Source organism: Phoenix dactylifera, chromosome 1, assembly GCF_051530095.1.
Source record: "Phoenix dactylifera cultivar Ajwa chromosome 1, Ajwa_hap1_PhDact_Kaust_v1.1, whole genome shotgun sequence".
NCBI lineage: Eukaryota > Viridiplantae > Streptophyta > Magnoliopsida > Arecales > Arecaceae > Phoenix > Phoenix dactylifera.
This window is the reverse complement of record NC_143190.1, coordinates 76071909-76093833: the sequence shown is the minus strand read 5'-3', so window position 1 is coordinate 76093833 and position 21925 is coordinate 76071909. Positions and strand designations below refer to the sequence as shown.

At 44.1% G+C, this 21925-nt stretch overlaps 1 protein-coding gene across 2 annotated transcripts; it reads right to left on the bottom strand.

The window, feature by feature from the left end:
- Window positions 1-2375: 2375 nt before the first annotated feature.
- LOC103698748 (uncharacterized) lies at window positions 2376-5249 on the bottom strand. 2 transcript variants are annotated; one of them, XM_008780793.5, is made up of 4 exons: window positions 4853-5249; window positions 4530-4644; window positions 4267-4381; window positions 2376-3915 (listed from the first exon to the last, which is right to left on the bottom strand). In XM_008780793.5, the coding sequence occupies exons 1-4, from the start codon at window positions 4951-4953 to the stop codon at window positions 2831-2833; spliced, it is 1416 nt and encodes a 471-aa protein (XP_008779015.1). In that variant the 5' UTR covers window positions 4954-5249; the 3' UTR covers window positions 2376-2830. The 2 variants fall into 2 exon arrangements, with proteins under 2 accessions (XP_008779015.1, XP_008779016.1); XM_008780794.4 differs by having other exon boundaries at window positions 5108-5246.
- Between the last annotated feature and the right edge of the window lie 16676 nt (window positions 5250-21925).

The window sequence follows — 21925 nt, the reverse complement described above, 5'->3', positions numbered from 1 at the left end:
AATTATACTTCAAGATTTTGTGATCATCAAAATCAATCTTTGGGTTAACAAGTTTGTTGAGAAAATACCTCGGTGCTCTAGTCCCACATTAGTAAGAAACAAAAGGTTTGAGCACTTTATATGTGCTTTCAAACTTATGGAGGACAATGATCCTATATGGAGTTCCAATGTGGACTCGCACGCGCGCGCGCGCGACATGGGCAGTGGGCTGTATAGGCGTTTTTGGTACTTATTAGGCGCACTTAGCACTTAGCACTTAGGCAGATGCGCGTGACACGTGACAGCAGCACCACGGTGCTGCAAGAGCCATGGGACAAAGATAGCGTCGCAGCACTACAGTTACGACCAGTCCGTTGTGAATATTCAAAAGTTGCGTCTATTCATCAAACAGACACAATTTTCAAAGAGAATGCAACAGTTGACGAACATTTGCAATCTTTTCATAGAAATTCTATAAAAATGGAATAGAAATGAATTTGAAGGATACTTCTTCTGATTTTGATCATTTTTTCTTTCCAAGACAAAATTGTTCTAATATTCTTGGGAAAACTTTCACTTTTGCTTGGTGCAAGTTTCAAAGGCTTGTCATATCCTGAAAGTGATTTGCCATTAATTCCTAAAAGCAATAAGGAGAGGGAGCAAATACACTTTAAGGAAAGCGTAATTAGTATGTGTTTCAAGTCTTCATTGTGTATTTCCAATAGCTGGAAGAGTGGCGCGCCTTCGAGGCGAATAGAGCTGTTGATTGAGTCGCCTTCTTTGCTGCTTACCATTTTGGGGAGATTTCTTTGGACCCGCTTTGTATCTGCTCCTCCATTTCTGTGAAGTATTTTGTTCCTCGACTCTGATGGCAATGCTCACGTGAGACTAGTGTGAGCTGCCGATGTACTTAAAAAAAAAAGCTAGTTGATGATCGGAAGGAGACCGGGAACCTCATATAAATGTCAAGGAGCATTGCCGCACTTGTACACCACTGGTAAGTGGCAGGAATACATCCCTCAGCCCACACGTTTGACATAACATGATGCAGCGCAACAGGACGCACATAACTTCACCAAAGCTCCAGACGCTGCTAGGTAGAACATTGCTCCTCAACGGAAGCAGGGTTCGATTGGACAAGGAAATATATTTTGTGGCCATCTTCTCTTTCAGGTGAGTATTTGGATACATTGGTTTATTCGCAAGAAGCGAAGTCAAGACATAATGATCGCTGGACTGCAGGGACGAGGCAATAGGGCATAGGTAAGAGCTATTATGTCCCAGGCGAGAAAATAGATCATCTGTTCAGCTTTTTCAAGGGTCTGGCCATTTTTCACGACCAGCAGGGACCCAAAAAGATTGTTGGTGCTCAACTTGCACCATCTGTAAAATGGGGCACAATAGGTGGTCGCAGGAAGGTAAAAGGAAATACGGCATGTTCTTAAAAACGCCCATTCATCTTATGATTAATTTGTCGATGTCCCACAGCAAGAATCGAGGCTTTGCAACACATCTGCTGTATCTTGATCGAGAAGATGAATCCCCCTGTTTCTCAAAGGATCAAAAGAGCAGACGCAGATTACCTATGGGAAAAATAGGGAAAAAGAGATCCTGCATTAGAGAGGAGAACCAACGCAGAAATGATTCGATGAAATCATGGTGGATGATTGAGAATTGATTCGACCGGGTTTTTTCCATCGTAGCCTATAAAAAAGAATGATTGAAACTCAAATCAATCTTATTGGAAATGGCGCGAGAAGATGGTATGAAGCTCATTACGTCAGCGGGTACGGATCTTGAAAGGCAGCCAATTGGAGCAAGCTTCATAAAAGTTTAGCTGAATAGATGGGATGATCTCTGCCGATCAACACTGCAGTCGCACAGAGTGCACATCTGAAACATATAATTAAGCGATCTTATGTGGTTTCAAATGAGAATTAATAAGAACTGGGAACAATGTTTGGGATCAGACCAGAATTGTTCTATGATTTACAGAAGAGGCCTAAAATATTTCTTAAATATCTCGTTTGCTGTTCATGTGACTCGCACAAGCCAATAACATCTCACCCTAGGCAAGATTTTATGCTGAGCCATGCCATCATGGCAAGAATCACGCCCAGTACGCATCTAGTTCCTCCTGAAGTATTTTTTGAATAATGATGGAGGAAGCAAGAAGTCTAGTTCCTCCTAAAGTATGTTCACCCCCGGCTTTACTAAAAATTGGGGAAAAAAAAAGAAAAAGCAGTGGCTCTTAAAGTCAAACATTTTTATTATAAACATGCATGAAGGGCAAATAATCTTCCAAGTGTAAAATGCCGATCTTTTATCTGATGCTGCACGCGCACGCGCACACAAAAAGTGAAGCATTATCATATACATATAAGTGGCACATCATCTTCTCAATGTTAGATGCTGATTTTTATCTGGTGCACGTGTACGTGCGCGCGCACAAGTGGTCAATCAGAGAATGGACACGTAAATGTTCAGTGCGTTAAATATACAAACAGTACTTGGGCAGCTAACGCACAAGTGGTCAATCAGAGAATGGACACGTAACTGTTCAGTGCGTTAAACATACATACACTACTTGGGCAGCTAACGCACAAGTGGTCAATCAGAGAACGGACACGTAACTGTTCAGTGCGTTAAATATACAAACACTACTTGGGCAGCTAAGACCATCCTCCGATGCCACAAATGCCTGCATCGAAAACAAGCAGCTCCCCACGGGAGAAGCTATTCGCCCTGCACATCTGCAAATCTAGCCACTAATCGAAGGAGCCTTTTTTTTTTTTTTTTTTTTTGATACTTCTCTATTGGGATAATTGATAAGAAGCGCCACTTTAAGGTCCTACGAGTTTGGTGTCTCCGTTCTGCTGGATAGCTGGATGGTCGAAATCTTTTGCCTCCGGTAGAAGCATCCATCATGGAAAGGACCACCGGCAGTTGCCTTTCCCTTATCAAAAGCCTCAACATACAATGTGCCTTCGCCCTCTGAACTCCACTTACTTGAGCATGACTCTGCTGGCTCATCCGTAGATTCTACTGGGGGGGAATCAAAGCCATTATCTTTTGGAGGCGAAAATGAACTCTCCAAGCTCCACGCTCTGGTTCTTTTAGGAGATGGATCATAGAACTTGCCCCCGTCACAGGAACTGCTTGAGCCCACATCCTCAACCTCATTGGTCCACGCATGCTCCGCACCCAACGAGGGAGGTGAAGGCCGCCCCAAACGCAGCGACAAATCACAAGCAGTGTGCGGTGGCTCCTCCGGTGCTTCTATGAAGTTTGAAACTTGCTTCGAAGAATCTATGGCGTTTCTGCTACCAGGAATGTCCTGCATGTAGCCTGCCTCAGCCTCGTCAGGGGGCAGAACACCAGGCATCGTGGCTCTAACCATGCTACAATGGGGTTCCTGAGGCCTCCGATGAGACAGCCGTCCACCTGCTTTGGGCTGGTTGTGGCTGTAGTACAAGGGATACACATGAACCGAACTCGGCCAGGCAGAGGTATCCATCGGGTTCGGCATTCTATCTTGGCAGGAGAGTGGAGAATGCTTCCAGGGGTAATGGAGCTCGGGATTAGCAATGGGGAAGGAATCCTCATGCTTGTGAGAAGCATCTGGACTGGCGGACTTGACCTCGGGAATGCCAGGATTGACATCGATGGGCTTTAAGAAGGTGGAGCACCAGGATGCAAACTGAGAAGCAGAAACCTGGTCAGGAGGTGGCGATGGTGGCGGCGGTGGCAAGAGATGGCCAGACGATCCTAGCTGAGCCATGCTGTTGCTGCCGCTGCGGTTGTTCTTGCTGTTATCTGGGAGCTTAAGCGGGGCAGCTGTCACGTCTTTGGCGGCAGAGCTTAAATAGCATCCGGGGTTGCTGTGGCGCTGGCTCCTCGATGCTCTTCTAGGAATGCAGCCCAGATTGAGTGCCGCTGAGGCGAGGGAACGTACGCAGCGGAGACAAATGAAGGGAGAAAAATGAATCATTATATTACACAATCATCTCCGACCGATCTAAAATCGACAATTGCTGTGTGCGCGGGCGCGCGTGACTGTGCGGGGGCGGTGGGCACGAGAGCAGCCATGCCGTGTTTGGAAGGGTAAATTAAATGAAAGGAGGAACCTGACCTCCCATCCCCCCTCCGCCATTAGGCAGGGATTAAGAGGGCAGAGGATTTCGGAGGAGAAGCAACAGCAACCGAAACATTTTTCTTATGTTCTCTTCTTTAAGCACGGAAAGGAACTGTCACACCACAGAGACTAGACGGTGGTGGAGATGATACCTTCTATGCAGGGCTGCAAGAGGTCTCCGCTCTCCGTAGTTTCATCCTTGCGAATGATGGTGTCGATGGCGTCGTTGGCTCGGTCCCGCAGCGTCTTGAGGTCCATGTACTCTGCCTGCAGACCGCCACCGCCGCCGTCATTTACCGCACAGGGCAAAAAGAGGGGCGGGCCAGAGGAAGAGAGACACAAGGAGAGGATGGAGGTGGGGGGTTGGGTTGTTTTGAGGGGAACGGGAAACAACAGGAAGGGGCCTGGAACGAACCTCAGAGTTGGCTTTGGAGTACATAATCTCCTCGGCCTTGAGGACAACGAAGGGGAGCTTCTCCTGCCATTCCTTGTTCTTGCGGGTGAAGGGGCTGTGCACCTCGTTCGCCACCCTGACAGAAATCACCCAGACAAAATAGCAGTAAAAATATACAAAATAAAACAAAAGCAATCATCCCATCATCGCCGCCTCGGCGTCCCACACCAGCTGTCTGATGCTGGCGGCGGAGGCGAACGAAGTCATAGGAAGATAAAAAATAATCAAGAGCAGCATGAAAGCTCAGAGAGAGAGAGAGAGAGAGAGAGAGAGAGAGGATGGACCTGAAGATTTCTTGGATAAGAGATCCTCTCATGGGCTGGTGCCTCTCGCTGTGCCAGGCTCGCCTCACACACTCGTATGGTCTCGGCCCTGGTCTCGGCATGTCTCCCTCCCTCCCCAAAATTCCCCTCCTCTCTCTCTCTCTCTCTCTCTCTCAAGCAATCGATCAAATGATTGCGGCAAGCAAGAGAGAAAAATAACGGAGGGGAAAGGGAAAGCGAGAAAAAGGGCAGGAGAGCTACCACCTACCCACCCACCTCACCATTCCTCCGCTCTCGCCCCGTGCCTCGACCGAAAGCAAGCCGACCATTCGAGAAGCATTCCTTCCCTGCCTTTCCCCAACGCTGAACCTCCGGCAGGCTGCCCCACGGGATGGTTGGAGGGATTTAATGCACCCCTACGTTTCCCACCCCCACACCGGGGAAGAGAGAGAGGATCCGTGGGTGGGGCAGGGTTGGGATGACGAGTGGGGTGGGTGTCGGCACACTTTTTTTTTTTTTTTTTTTTTCCAAAACTGCAGATTAAATAGCTCTAAAGTGAGTACATCCTGCCAGATCACGGAAAAGTAAAAAGTATAAAGAGAAAGGAGTGTCTCCCATAGATGTCCAAAAAAACTTTCCGAAGTGTCGAGCAACGAAGGAGGCGACCTAGTCTGCTGTCTGGTTCGCCTCCCGACATACGTGTGCTGCCTGGAAGCCCCCCAACTCCTGGGCTAGTCTTTGAGTATCTCTAATGAGAGGATGGCCATCACCATATCTATCCACACCTCGAATCCAGTCAATCACCATAGAGGAACCCCCCTCAAGAAGCACCCTGTCGGCACCGTGGACTCTCCTCACAAATGATAACCCCTCCCGTGTTGCCCGAAGCTCTGCCCCTACAACCGTAAGTCCTAGCGTGCGCGGACCCTCGGCTGCCACCAGCCTGCCCCAGGAATCTCTGATCACAAATCCAACACCACCAGTAGTACCATCCACCAACATACTTCCGACGAAATTTACTTTGAGATGACCAAGAGGTGGGGGCACCCAAGAAATGAGGGCGAACATGTGCGCTATGACAGCAGATGAAGTGCTCCAGATGTCCCTGGCCATCCCAACAGTGAACAATGCTGAGGCTGCAATAACCTCCCCGGACTGTGATATAGCTCTATCAACTACCATCCTCGATGGAAGCCTCCTACCCTCAAAAATGCCAGCATTCATGTCCAACCAAACGTGGTAAGCCATGTATGCTCTGAGGATACCCTCCTCCCAAGACCTGGGGCTCTGAATGGAGGCTCTCAATAAAAGAATCAGAGCCTGTGCTGACTCGACCGACTAGGGCAAGGGGACTGGTGAACTGCTCCAAATCTCACTCGCCCTCGGACACTGTACTAGAACATGGTCAATAGTCTCCTCCGCCTTCGTGCACACCACACAGTGCTGCGCAACCCTCACTCCTCGTCGAGATAGCAGACTCCTGGTCGGCAAGCAGCCCCATGCCGCCTTCTAGATGAATAGCGCTACCCGCGGATGAATCCGCATCCTCCAAATCCATCCTCCCTCAATCTGTCGGCCAGTCTCCCTACTCAACATGGGAAGAAGATCCCTAGCTCGTACCTGCGTCCGTCCCGATGGCCTCCATACTAACCTGTCAGACTCCCCTTGCGATGGAACCGGAAGTGCCAAAACCAAATCTGCCAGCTGCTCTCCGAATGCCTCCCGAATCAGCCCCTCCCTCCACTGACACCCAACAGGGTCCAATATATCACATACTCTGTATCTATCCAATCTCGCCGAGTCCACCAGGGTCGGCAGACGACTGATTGGCTGCTCAATCACCCAACTGTCTGCCAGGACATCGATCGATCGTCATCCCCGATAGACCATCTGATCTCCGGAAACACCTGCATGGCCCTGGCGCACATCTCCCTCCAAACCGGCGAATGGTGTCGTCCTGCCCTCGCCTCCGGGACCAAAGCCCCATACTTGGCCCTTATCAGTGAGGACCACAGACTATTGGGCTTTAGCATAAATCTAGCAACATGACGCGCCGCTAGAGCCTCCCGCCTCACCACCAAAGACTGCACTCCCAATCCACCAACCTCGGTCGGCTGGCACACGACCTCCCATGCCACCAGATGGCTACCGCCTCTACCACTACTCCCCCCAGATGAAGTTCCTGAAGAGCTGCTCAATAGTCTTCAGAACCTCCACTGGAATAAGAGAGTTGGAGAGAAGGTAAGTCGGAATCGACGAGAGTACCGACCGAACCAGGGTGATCCTCTCCATCATCGAAAGTGTCTGCCTCTGCCATCCCTCCAGTCTATGTCTGATGCTGAGCTCCAGAGGAGTACAGTCCCTGCGACGTAGCCGCTGATCCGAGAGCAAAATCCCCAGATATGTCAGTGGACCCACCTGCTCACCCACCCCTATAATCTCCAAAATAGAATTCTTCACTTGTACCCTGGTCTTTGGGCTGAAACATATCGCTGATTTGGATAAATTGACACACTACCCCGATACTGCACAATAGTCTCGTAAAATCCTATAGATAACCTGTGCGGCTTGTCGAGTCGATCGGGACAACAATAAACAGTCATCAGCGAAAAGCAAGTGAGAGATCGGCATAATCCCCTCCACCGGCCTATAAGCCTCTAACTTCCGTTAGTCGCAGCATGTCTAAGAGCTCTAGATAGTGCATCCGCACAGATAATGAAAAGTAAGGGAGAGAGAGGACAGCCCTAGCGCAAACCTCCAGTAGACTCAAAGAAACGGAAAAGAGTACCATTCACCAAGATGGCAAAAGAAGAATGTCGTACACAACCTATCACCCAGCTGATCCACATCTAGGGAAATCCAAACCCCTGCAAAGACTGCCGCACAAAATCCCAGCTCATTCTATCATACGCCCGCTCCATGTCAAGCTTGATCCCCATCAGGCTCCTCCTCATCGGCACCCTACGGAGATCAAACATGAACTTCTGGGCAATGAGCACATTGTCTATAATGCTCCGTCTTCCCAAAAAAATCTCCCTGCTCCAGACTGATCAACCTCGAGAGAATGTCCCTCAACCAAACGGCAAGTATCTTCTTCGTAGCCTTGTACAAAGTCGAGCACAGGCTAATCGGCCGGAAATGTCCCGGCTCAGTAGCATCTATTAGAAGTATGCCCTAGAAGTCAATTTGGCTGACGCATTATTTTATTTTGGGACATAAATTTATACTTGACCTAATAACAAATTTATTAGGATGGGCATTCTTTTCATTCATGTTCTTATGTGTCCATGAATCGTCCAAGGAATTAATAAGATGATGACACGTATTCTCAAGAGTTGAGAATTTGAGGCATGTGTCATTGGTGATTAATTCCTGAATTACTCCTGATCGATGGATCCATCACGAGGGACGGTGATCGATCCGCTGAGATTAGTGCATAGATCACTTAGTCAGATGGATGAGTCTTAAGTCCACAGTGTGGGGACACTAGAGTGATTGTGCAAGTGCTTGTTAGAGAACAAGGGTACTAAGCGTGACCAAAGAAAGTAGTCACTTGGATGTCTATCCACTCGTCAGTAACTTACTTAATGCTGCAGTTGTATGACTGGTCCTTTGACCTGCGATGCCTCGGCTATTCATAATGAGGTTGCTGTAGTTTGACGAGCACATAAACATGGGCCCTATCCATTTGGGTCCTTGTGGTGCAGATTGACTGCAGTAGGTTCATTGTAGGAGTAGGGGTGCATCTAGATAGAATCTATCGATCTTGATAGATTAGGAGAGATCCTATGTGATTTATGAGACTGAGTTCGTAAATCCTTGGCCAAGGTAGTTTTTGGAAAAAGAGTTTTCCAATCTCGAACTGGAGTCGAATAAATTTTACATTATGACAGATGATGGGGTTTGACGAGTTATCCATGATCTCCATCCTGTCGGGATTCACGATAGAGGGACTGTATCATATGCTAACTGCACTTAGAGGTTCATCTATTCCATTCTGCTGGATTGCCACTACATGCTGCTAGGTGTCATTGGTGGATTGTGAGGCTCACAGGCATTCACTTGATGATCAGTGAACCCGAATGAGAAGAGTTGGAATTGTTCCAACCCATTGAAAAGAGTTTCAATGATGTTGTGATAGAGATCACAATATATCTGACTACCAGACAGAATAGAACCTATGGGATCACACACAATAGAGGATCTGATCGATCTAATGGTTGGCTTGTGATTTGGAATCACAATAGTTTGTAATTGTCAATTTGATTGATAATTGGTTTAACCCACTAAGAGTTAGTGAGTTGAAGAATAAATTAATTGCAATTAATTGCAATTTGATTGAATCAATTGGACTTAATTAATTGGACTCGATCTTATTTGATAAGGTTCAAGAGTCCTACTTGAAATAGGACTCCTAGAGTTCTAATTAGATTAGGACTTCAAATTATTACAGTCCTACTTGGAGTAGGATTTCTAAAAGTCCTAATTGGATTAAGACTAAAATTATATGAGTCCTAATTGGATTAGGATTCTTATAGTCCTAATTAATTTTGGTCCAATAGATAAAGATGACTCCTAATTAGATTAGGATTTATGTGAATCAAATAGGGAGACTAATTGGGTCCTACTTAGATTAGGATTCAATGAACCAAAAGCCATCTAAATCCTAATTTGATTAGGATTAGAAGGGAGGGGTTCCTTGGATGCTCCCAGGATCCGCATCCCGGATGGTCGGGACTCGCGTCCCGGGTGTCCGAGACGCGAGACTCGGTTGGGCGTGGCTCCACCTAGTTTTAGGAAGAGCCACGCTTAGGGCAAGGCTATAAAAGGGGGGCAGCCCTAGATTTGGACTATGGGTTCTTTTCTTGATGCTTGGCGGCCGCCTTCCCTCTCCTCTTCTTCTTCCATCCGCAAGGCACAAAGAGGGGCAGCAAGCATGGCTTCTTCTTCCTCCTCTTGGTCAGCTACATGGAAGAAAATAAAGAGAGGAAGGTGTTCCTCTCTTCCCTCCTTCTTCATCCATGGTAAAGAAAAGAAAAGAAAGCGTTTCTTCCTTCTCCTTCTTTTTCCTCTTGGAAGCAATCAAGAGTTGATTGCTTAGAGGAGTTCCAACCATCAAAAGGGATCTCTGCAAGGGAGCTAGCACCCCGGTGAGATCGTAACCTCGATCAATCCAGATCTTCGTGTGGATACCCGTATAGGTCGGACACTTGTGCGGCTTCAAGCGAACCTGATTTCCACGATCATCAAATAGCGGTGAAGATCTACCCGCTCAAAGGTAAAGATTTGATCTTTATAATTTTTAATAGTAGATCTGAAAATTAATCAAGTAATTAATTTTAATCCTTTCCTTCAGATTTCATGATCTTCTGAGTTAGAGAACTTCGAATTTTTTTGAAATCTACATTCTTCGGAACGTTTATGAGATGAAAGACCCCGCGCGTGTCTTTCCACTGCGATCGTCGCAACGCGTGCGTAGGTAACCCGACAGTGGTTTCAGAGCCAGGTTTATGGGATTAAGATTAACATTGATAGGCTTGATTAGGATTTAATTTAGATCTGAAAAATTTATATGCTTGCTGAAATTTCTGCGTGCTGAAATTTCAGATTTCAGCATGCAGATTTTTGTTTGGAAAATCTAGATCTTGCATGATTAATTTTAATTACAATGAGATTGCAATAATTAAAATCATATCTTGCATGATCAGAATTTTAGTTGATGGCATATTTAATTAAAATTTTCAGATCTGAAATTACATAAGAAGTATGTGATAAGATTCAATCAAAGATTCATGATCATAAAAGATAAATTTCTATTTATGCCTAAGTTTAAAAGAAAATTGATATTTGCATGATATGCATAAGATATAATCAAATCATAAAATCATGTTTATTAAAGGATAATTTTGTTTATGATTGTGCTTAAAAAGAAAATTAATATATGCATGAGATGTATATATATAAGCAATATTTACATGGGATGTAAATAAAACCCAAATAGGTTAGGTCATTTACATAAGATGTAAACTTAAACTAATATGTCATTTACATAAGATGTAAACACATAACATATGAAAGGGTTTCATGTTCACATAGGATCTAAACCTAAACAAATATATCATTTACATAAGATGTAAACGCATAACATATGAAAGGAGTTTCATATTTACATAAGATGTAAACCCTAATCGAAACCTAAATCGATTAAAACCTCCTCAATCAGTCGAGAGTAAATGATACATTGAGCTAGCCATATTTGATTAATTGTTCTAATTGGTGTCTAGGAAAACATTAAAGGTGGTTACTTAATTAGGACCTTACTCTCTGAGTAAGAAGAGCCTCCCATCTGCTTACCTGGCCAATTGATCAATTATCACCTATGAAGAGCTCAAAGTTGGAATCACTAAGACTAGATTACCTAATATTAAGTCTAGAGGTCTTCCACCGTAGTAGAGCTGCTAAGGTCTTTCCGGCGTTGATTTGTCTCGGCTGGATACAGTGGGCAAGTTGCATCGGGGGACTGGACCTCTCTATTGACATGAGATGTAGTGGGAGTAAAGATGGGGTTGGGCTCAATAACTGTTTGGTGAGGACCCAATAACGGCTTTATTTCTGTGGGATATATGGTGGGTCTGACTTAACCAAGGAACGGGGCCAATAACTGTTAGGTGAGGTCCTTATGACTTGGAGACCAAGTTGGCTACAACTTGCTTGAGAAGCATTGTACAAGGAGTTGTACACTCATCGTTTATATGTCACCAATAATTGTTAGGTGAGGTGACATGTAAATTGGTGGGACCGTAGCACCCCACTTGAAACCTAGAGTCACAGGTTTCCATTTCTCTACTGGAGGAGTGTAAGAGATTCGAGACTGGCTCAGCAATTTCAAAATAGTTTTGAATTGTGAGAAATTAGGGTATATGCTAGGCCATGACATCCCCGTGTTACCAGTTCGTCTGATCACTGATCAGCGTAAGATGCATGACAAGTGGACGAACGATGACAATAAAGTTAGGTGCTACATAATGGCATGAGAACATGAAGACTGCCGGGACATATTGAATCACTTCTAAGAGTTGTAGGGTAAACAGAGTCGCGCAGCATGGTTTGAAGTGTCCAAAAGGCTCTTCAAGGCTAAGATACGCGAAGGGCAGTCTGTCCATGATCATGGTCTGACCATGATAAAGGACTGGGAGGAGCTTGAGAAGCTCGGCATGATCATGCACAAGGAATTGCAAACGGATTTGATCCCGCAATCCCTTCCAGCTTCATATGAACAGTTTATAGTAAACTATCATATGAACAAGACTGTATGCACCAAAACAAAATTGTTAAATAAATTGGTAACTACCTTAGGGACCTTGAAGAGTTTAAGGGGCATAGTTCTCGCTGTCGAGTTGGCTTCTACTTCCAAGAAAAAGTCTACCTGGAAGAAGAAGAAGCCTGCGAAAAAGCAGAAGACCGAGAAAGAGCCAAGTAAGAAAGTTCCAAAAAAATGGCCGATTGCAAGGGAAAGTGTTTCCATTGCATTATGGACGGCCATTGGAAGAGGAACTATCCTACATACATGAGAAGCATAAAGAGTAAGAAAGGGTGACACACCTTCAGAAGGTATGTCAGATATGCTCAGGATACTTAGGAACTGTTACCTGCTGTTAGCAGAAATTTGATTTCTGTATCTTGTTTAGCACAGGAAGATTTTATAAAACTACTGTTCCATTTATTTAAGAAATAAATTGGTTCCACGTGGTTTTATGATTGACAGTCTCTATCACTTACATTTCGATGTATCTATGAAATTATCTGAGCAAATAGTGAGTACCATAGGATCTAAAAGATCTAGAGATGAGATAAATTTAAAGTATTTATGGCACCTCAGGCTTGGCCATATAGAAGAAGACAGAATAAACAAATTGGAGAAACATGGGCTTCTGGCTCATTGACTTCCGAGTCATATTCAATTTGTGAATCCTGCCTTCAAGGAAAGATGGCCAAATTTTCCTTTGTAGGACATGGGGAGAGGTCCACTGAAATACTTACCCTAGTACACACTGACGTGTGTGGCCCATTCGATGTGCAGGCTAGGGGTCATAATTTTTACTTCATTTACCGATAATTACTCACGGCATGGATATGTGTATGAGACACAAATCTGAAGCTTTTGAAAAGTTCAAAGAGTTCACATATGAAGTAAAAAAACAAACAGAAAAACTCATTAAGGTTCTTCGATCGGATCGAGGAGGTAAGCACCTTAATGGAGAGTTCCGTGATTATCTCAAAGAGAATGGTATAGTTTCATAATGGACCCCTCCTAGTACACCTCAGCTCAATGGGGTGTCAGAGAGGAGAAATCGGACCCTATCGGATATGGTCAGGTCCATGATGAGCTTTACTAATTTATTCTTGTTTCTTTAGAGAGATACCCTATTATTAGCTATTTACTTATTTAAAAGAGTTCCCTCTAAAGTCCGTTTCTACCACACCATATGAGATATGACGTGGTAAGAAGCTGAATCTTGGTTATCTTAAGACTTGGGGATCTCCGACCCAAGTCAAGCGACAACAGGCGGACAAGTTAGAGGATAGGACAATTAGTGCTCGTTTTAATGGATATCCTTAAGAGTCATTAGGATATGATTTTTCGTCCCATAGAATCATAAAGTGTTTGTGAGCCGACATGCTATCTTCATGAAAAATAGTTTTTTCTTGATAGAGGCAGTGGGAGAAAAACTGAGCTTGAAGAGAAAGTCTCTGAAGAGTAACGAGCCATTGTGCCTTTAAAATCTATTCATATTGAGCCAGTACATGTAGTACCTCCTCCACCTCGTAAATCTAGTATGATCTCCCATCCTCCTAAAAGGTACTTAGGTATGCTTACAGAGGATGTAGAGGAAATGTTCCTCATGGGAGATAGGGATCAAGGTACGGATCCCAATACCTACAACGAGGCGATGTTAGACATCGATTCTGACAGATGGCTGGAAGCAATGAAGTCAAAGATGGACTCCATGCATTCCAACCAAGTCTGGACCTTAGTAGATCCACCAGAAGGTATAGTACCTATTGGGTGTAAATGGACTATTAGAGAAAATTAAGTTCGGACAGCAAGGTAGAGACCTATAAGGCAAGGCTAGTGGCGAAAGGTTATAGTCAGTACGAAAGCATTAACTATCAGGATACCTTTTTACTTGTAGCCATGCTGAAGTCCATTCGAATATTGCTCGCTGTTGCAGCAAATCATGATATTGTGATGGTGATCACTGTTAGATGTATGCCCTAGAAGCCAATCTAGCTGACACATTGTTAATTCTAGGGACATAATTTTGTACTTGGCTATTTATTATTGAATAAATAAAAGGCATCTTTATATTCATATTGTTTATGTGTCTATGAATCGTCCAAGAATTAATAAGATGATGATGCGTATTCTTAAGAGTTAAGAATTTGAGCCATGCATCATTGGTGATTAATTTCTGAATGCTCCTGATCAATGGATCATCACAAGGATGGTGATCGATCCGATCAGTGCACACATTACTTTCCTTATGGATGGACGAGACTCGAGTCCACAGTGTGGCGACACTAAAGTAATAGTGCAGGTGCTTGTTAAGAACAAGGGTACTGAGCGTGACCAAGACAAGAAGTCACTTGGATGTCTATCCACTCGTCAGTGACTTGCTTGATGTTGCAGTAGTGTGACTGGTCCTTTGACCTGTGATGCTTCGGCTACTCACAGTGAGGTTATTGTAGTTTGACTGCACATATACATGGTCTCTAGCCATATGGGTCCATGCAGTGTAGATTGGCTGCAGTAGGTTCACTGTAGGAGTAGGGTATGCACCTATAAGAAATCTATTGACCTTGATAGATAAGGAGAGATCCTATGTGATTTATAAGACTGAGTTCGTAAGACCTCAGCCGGGGTAAATTGCACAGTGGAGAAAGAGTTCTCCGCTCTCGAACTTAAGTCGAATAAATCTTGACATATGACAGACGAAGAGGTTTGACGAGTTATCCATGACCTCCGTCTTGTAGGGATCCACGATAGTAGGACTGTATCACATGATAACTGCACCTAGAGGTTCATCATTCTATTCTGCTGGGTAGCCACTACATGCTGTTAGGTGTCACTGGTGGATGGTGGGACTCACAGGGATTATCTCGATGCTCGATAAACCCTAATGAGTAGAGTTGGAATCGTTCCGACCCATTGAAAGGAGTTTTCAATGATATTGTGATAGAGATCACAATATATCTCACTACCAGTCAGAATAGAACCTATGGAGTCACACACACTAGAGGCATTGACCGATCCGATGTGTGATTAGGAATCACAAGTAATCAATTCGATTGATAATAAGTTGAAGAAGGAACAAAGAGAATTAATTAATTGGACTTAAAACAAGAGTCCTACTTGAAGTAGGATTTCTAGAGTCCTAATTGGATTAGAACTAGGAATCCTACTTGGACTGAGATTCCTACTTGGACTGAAAATCCTATTTGGAGTAGGACTAGGATTCCTACTTGGAGTAGGATTCCTACAATCCTAATTGGATTAGGAGTTTTGAATTAAATTTGGATTCCTAATTGGAGTAGGATTCCTAGAGTCCTAATCGGATTAGAACTTCGGATTCAAATTAGAGTTCTAATTGGATTAGGACTAAAATTAAATAAGTCCTAATTGGATTAGGATTTCTTATGTTCTAATTAATTATTAATCTAATGAATCAACATGACTCCTAATTGGGTTAGGATTGAAGAGTTCAATTGAGTCATGGTTCATTCAAGTTCTAATTGGATTAGGACTAGTATAGATTGAACCCTATTGATTCATGATTTGGTTAAATCCTAATTGGATTGGGACTAAACCACATTAGGGCCTCCCAATCCTCATTAGATGAGGATTAGGGCAACACAACCCTCCTCCTTTGCTTCTTTAGTGCGGCAACACAAGAGGGGCCGACGCCCCTCTTGGTAATGGATCAAGGGCTCCTAACTTGTAGGAGCCCTAGATGCTATTTAAGAGGAGGCTTGGGGGCTGACCTAATGAGTGATCTCCCTCTATCACAAGGTCTGTAAACTGTAAATGTCCATCTATGGACTAAAGCAAGCATCTCAGAGTTGGAAAACTCGTTTCAACGATGTAATCAAATCGTTTGATTTCATCACGGATGAAGAGGAACCATGTGTTTATAAGAAAGTTAGTGGGAGGGCTATTGTATTTCTCGTATTGTACGCGGATGATATCCTTCTTGTTGGGAATGATATTCCTATGCTAACTAAGGTCAAGGTATGATTGTCTAAGAAATTCTCCATGAAAGATCTTAGGAAAGCATCCTATATTTTGGAAATTAAGGTTTATAGAGATAGATCTAAGAGGATGCTTGTCCTATCACAGAATATGTACATAAAGGAAGTGCTGAAGAGGTTCGGCATGGAAACCTCTAAAAGGCGAATTATTATCCCTTAGGCATGGGATAAATCTCTCCAAGAAGATGTGCCCCAACACATCTGTAGAGATTCAGCGGATGAGTAAGATCCCTTATGCTTCGGCTATAGGAAGCCTCATATATACCATGCTATGTACACGACTTGATATAGCACATACTGTAAGTGTCATAAGCATATATCAGTCAAATTTAGGCTACGAGCACTGGATAGCTGTGAAGAACAGTCTTAAGTACTTGAGAAGAACTAAGGACATGTTCTTGGTTTTTAGGAGAAGATCAGAGTTAAAGGTAGAAGGATACACACATATTAATGATAGAAAGTCTACATCAGAATATGTGCAATGGTGGTTCGGTAATTTAGAAGAGTTCTAAACAACCGATCATTACAGATTCTACTTTGGAAACTAAATATATCGCCGCCTCTAAGGGTGCAGTGAAAACCTTCTAGATCAAGAATTTTATTGCAGAATTATGTGTAATGTCATCAGATACCATAACACTATACTGCGATAATAATGGCACCATAGCACTTGCTAAAGAGCCAAGGTCTCACTAGAAGTCTAAGCACATAGAGCAGCGGTTTAACCTGATACGCGACTACCTCAAAAAGAAATAAGTAAAGGTACAGAGAGTAGACCCCACAGGAAATGTGGTGGATCCATTCACTAAGCAGCTAAGTCAGCAGAAAATTGAAGCACATCTTAAGAAGATGGGGCTTAGATTTATGGCTGATTGGCTTTAGTGCAAGTGGGAGATTGTTAGAAGTATGTCCTAGAAGCTAATTTGGCTGACGCATTATTTTGTTCTGGGACATAAATTTATACTTGACCTAATAATATATTTATTAGGATGGGCATTCTTTTCATTCATGTTCTTATGTGTCCATGAATCGTCCAAGGAATTAATAAGATGATGACACGTATTCTCAAGAGTTGAGAATTTGAAGCATGTGTCATTGGTGATTAATTCCTGAATTACTCCTGATCGATGGATCCATCACGACGGACGGTGATCGATCCGCTGAGATTAGTGCATAGATCACTTAGTCAGATGGATGAGTCTTGAGTCCACAGTGTGGGGACACTAGAGTGATTGTGCAAGTCCTTGTTAGAGAACAAGGGTACTGAGCGTGACCAAAGAAAGTAGTCACTTGGATGTCTATCCACTCGTCAGTAACTTACTTAATGCTGCAGTTGTATGACTGGTCCTTTGACCTGTGATGCCTCGGCTATTCATAATGAGGTTGCTGTAGTTTGACGAGCACATAAACATGGGCCCTATCCATTTGGGTCCTTGTGGTGCAGATTGACTGCAGTAGGTTCATTGTAGGAGTAGGGGTGCATCTAGATAGAATCTATCGACCTTGATAGATTAGGAGAGATCCTATGTGATTTATGAGACTGAGTTCGTAAATCCTTGGCCAAGGTAGTTTTTGGAAAAAGAGTTTTCCAATCTCGAACTGGAGTCGAATAAATTTTACATTATAACAGATGATGGGGTTTGACGAGTTATCCATGATCTCCATCCTGTCGGGATTCACGATAGAGGGACTGTATCATATGCTAACTGCACTTAGAGGTTCATCTATTCCATTCTGCTGGATTGCCACTACATGCTGCTAGGTGTCACTGGTGGATTGTGAGGCTCACAGGCATTCACTTGATGATCAGTGAACCCGAATGAGAAGAGTTGGAATTGTTCCAACCCATTGAAAAGAGTTTCAATGATGTTGTGATAGAGATCACAATATATCTGACTACCAGACAGAATAGAACCTATGGGATCACACACAATAGAGGATCTGATCGATCTAATGGTTGGCTTGTGATTTGGAATCACAATAGTTTGTAATTGTCAATTTGATTGATAATTGGTTTAACCCACTAAGAGTTAGTTGAAGAATAAATTAATTGCAATTTGATTGAATCAATTGGACTTAATTAATTGGACTCGATCTTATTTGATAAGGTTCAAGAGTCCTACTTGAAATAGGACTCCTAGAGTTCTAATTAGATTAGGACTTCAAATTATTACAGTCCTACTTGGAGTAGGATTTCTAAAAGTCCTAATTGGATTAAGACTAAAATTATATGAGTCCTAATTGGATTAGGATTCTTATAGTCCTAATTAATTTTGGTCCAATAGATAAAGATGACTAATAATTAGATTAGGATTCATGTGAATCAAATAGGGAGACTAATTGGGTCCTACTTAGATTAGGATTCAATGAACCAAAAGCCATCTAAATCCTAATTTGATTAGGATTAGAAGGGAGGGGTTCCTTGGATGCTCCCGGGATCCGCATCCCGGATGGTCGGGACTCGCGTCCCGGGTGTCCGAGACGCGAGACTCGGTTGGGCGTGGCTCCACCTAGTTTTAGGAAGAGCCACGCTTAGGGCAAGGCTATAAAAGGGGGGGCAGCCCTAGATTTGGACTATGGGTTCTTTTCTTGATGCTTGGCGGCCGCCTTCCCTCTCCTCTTCTTCTTCCATCCGCAAGGCACAAAGAGGGGTAGCAAGCATGGCTTCTTCTTCCTCCTCTTGGTCAGCTACATGGAAGAAAATACAGAGAGGAAAGTGTTCCTCTCTTCCCTCCTTCTTCATCCATGGTAAAAAAAAGAAAAGAAAGCGTTTCTTCCTTCTCCTTCTTTTTCCTCTTGGAAGCAATCAAGAGTTGATTGCTTAGAGGAGTTCCAACCATCAAAAGGGATCTCTGCAAGGGAGCTAGCACCTCGGTGAGATCGTAACCTCGATCAATCCAGATCTTCGTGTGGATATCCGTAGAGGCCGGACACTTGTGTGGCTTCAAGCGAACCTGATTTCCACGATCATCAAATAGCGGTGAAGATCTACCCGCTCAAAGGTAAAGATTTGATCTTTATAATTTTTAATAGTAGATCTGAAAATTAATCAAGTAATTAATTTTAATCCTTTTCTTCAGATTTCATGATCTTCTGAGTTAGAGAACTCCGAATTTTTTTGAAATCTACATTCCTCGGAATGTTTATGAGATGAACGACCCCGCGCACGTCTTTCCACTACGATCGTCGCAACGCGTGCGTAGGTAACCCGACAGCATCCTGGCGTTTCGGTATCAAAGCGATAAATGTCCTCTGCCAGTCCCTCGACATAGTAGCGGTATTAAAAAACTGCTGTATGGCCTCCGTCACCTCCTGTCCCACAATCAACCAATACCTCCTGAAGAACACCGGAGGAAAACCATCTGGCCCAGGGGTCTTGTCCCCTTCCAGGGACCAAACTGTCTTCCTAATCTCCCTCTCCGAAACCGGTCGAATCAATGCTGCGGACTCCTCCTCCAACACCCGAGTCTGAGGCATCGGGATGTCCACTGAACTCTCATCCCCTATCTGCTCTGTCCATCTAGATCTAAAGAAACACTCCACAATCCTCCTGATCAAGTTCGGGTCCTCCGTCAGCTGCCCATCCTCACCTCTGATAGCTCTGATCCTGTTCTGATGCTCCTAATCACTATCGCTTGATGAAAGAATCTGGTGTTTCGATCCCCTTTCAGAATCCACTAAACCCTTGACTTATGTCTCTAAAAAATCTCCTGCTGCCTAAGAAGCGAATCATGTAGTGCTAGGTGTGATCTAAGCTCCCCCAACTCCTCCTCCGATAAGCCTCCACTCTGGACCTCCTGAGACTGTAATCTGGTGGTGGCCTCCCTCCAGCCTCCTAAAAATATTCCCCACCTCGTCACGGTTCCACCTCCTCAACCGCCTAGAAGTCAACTCCAACCTCCGGGACACACGGTGCATGGCATCTCCCCGACTGGCATACTCCAAGCCTCCCTGACCATCTCCGAGGACCGCGGGTAACAAAGCTAAATCTTCTCAAATCTAAAAGGAGAGCGACCAAAAATAAGGGCCTCGGTACTCATCAATAATGGACAATGATCCGATGCAATCCTAGGCAAGTGTCTGACATGGTAATCTGGAAAGCGTTGAACCCATCCTGGCATGGCGCAAACTCTGTTGTTGGCAGCCTTCCCTTCGCTTAGCCAACAACAATAATTCTGCCTTTCATGTCCAGCCTCGCAGGTTTTAGGTTACCCTCCCAGCACACCAGAAATTATAGCCAATATTCCGCTCAGCGGTACATTGGATTAATTTATTTCTGCGGCGTTGTCATGGGCTTAGCCATAAGCCCATTGCAGGAGATGCTAGCATGGGTACAGCACAATACAGCAGAGGATTTGATGTGAGGCAAAATTATAATGCTCTTCGAGTCTTTGGACCCTCTGAGATCAAATTTGGATCAATACATGGTTAGGCTATTAAGAGGAGCAATGGTTAGCCAAGATGCAACATAGCCATGATATGATATCGGAAAGCTCAAGAAGCTTGATATTTGGTATGGCGGTTGACCACCAAGACATATGTGGATATTCGAAAATTCCTCTTAATTAAGAAGGGGCGCGAAGCTTTGGTCACGTTCCCGACTCTTCCAAACCTGTGTGATATAGGCCCACCATGGCGTGTTGCGGAGCAAGGCTACGCCACTCTTGAATGGTCTCACATGGAGGCGTTCTAGATAATGATGGCCGGACTAGCTGGCCACATAGGGGATCTCCAAAAGGTTGGTCATTAAGGAATTATCGGGGCTACCCTATGCATTCTTGATCTAAGTGATGGAGCAAAGAGACGATAGGGGACTAGTCAAGCAAAGGTGTGATCTACCATGATAGGAAAGTTTTATAAGCATTGCAGAACGATATCTAACAAGGATCTATGGAAGCCGGTCAGCCATAGAGTGGAAGTGTGTCTTATATCGATCATATTAAATGCCTTGGAACTGAACCAAGGATCAAGGACAACCAAGAGGGTCATGCCGAGGACAGGACGGCTAGATGCAAGGATCTGTCAGTCGAACATATTTACTTAATGGGCAATCTTGGAGGCCAATGTCGTTGTAGTGCATGAGGTATGAGCATGCAATGAACACAAAATGTTGGCTGGTACGGCTGTGAACTTCAGAGCTATGGCAGTGTGCATTGATGTGTGACAAGCCATAAATATTGTCGAGTGGTATGTTCATAAATTGAAAGGTATGTTGAGGATACAAAATTGGGATCGTGGCACAAGAGCCTATAGAGAAGCTCGGATAGCTAACTTGGGAGCGCTCGGACATGCATGATTAACCATAGCTTTGAAGGGCTGTGGGGTGTGTCGTCTTGGCTGTCCAATTGAGTGACACTAGAGATACATTTTTCTGAACCTCATGCATAACAGTAGTGTTGCATGGTAGTGTCTTGTAGATTTGATCTATGTATTTCTCAAGGTTAGCATGATGGCTTGCAGATCAGTGGTACAGTGGTTATATCGTGGCACGGAAGTACTCAGAGAATCACGACATCTTGGGTGAACAATACTTGGCTTGTGGGGCAAAACTATGGAATGGGCACAGAGATGTCAAGTTGCGGAGCACTCTTGAAAAGAGTCTATATTATGACACAGAGGTATGCATTAGCATTGTGATTGACCAGAGGGATCCGGTTGCTTGCGAGCAATCGAAGGTGTCGAATATGTTTGGTTCAACAGAGTTACTAGGCAGAGGCATAGAGATGCATGCTTGGCTATGTGGCTGGATTGTTGCCTGTTACATGTATGTTTGAGGAAAGAATC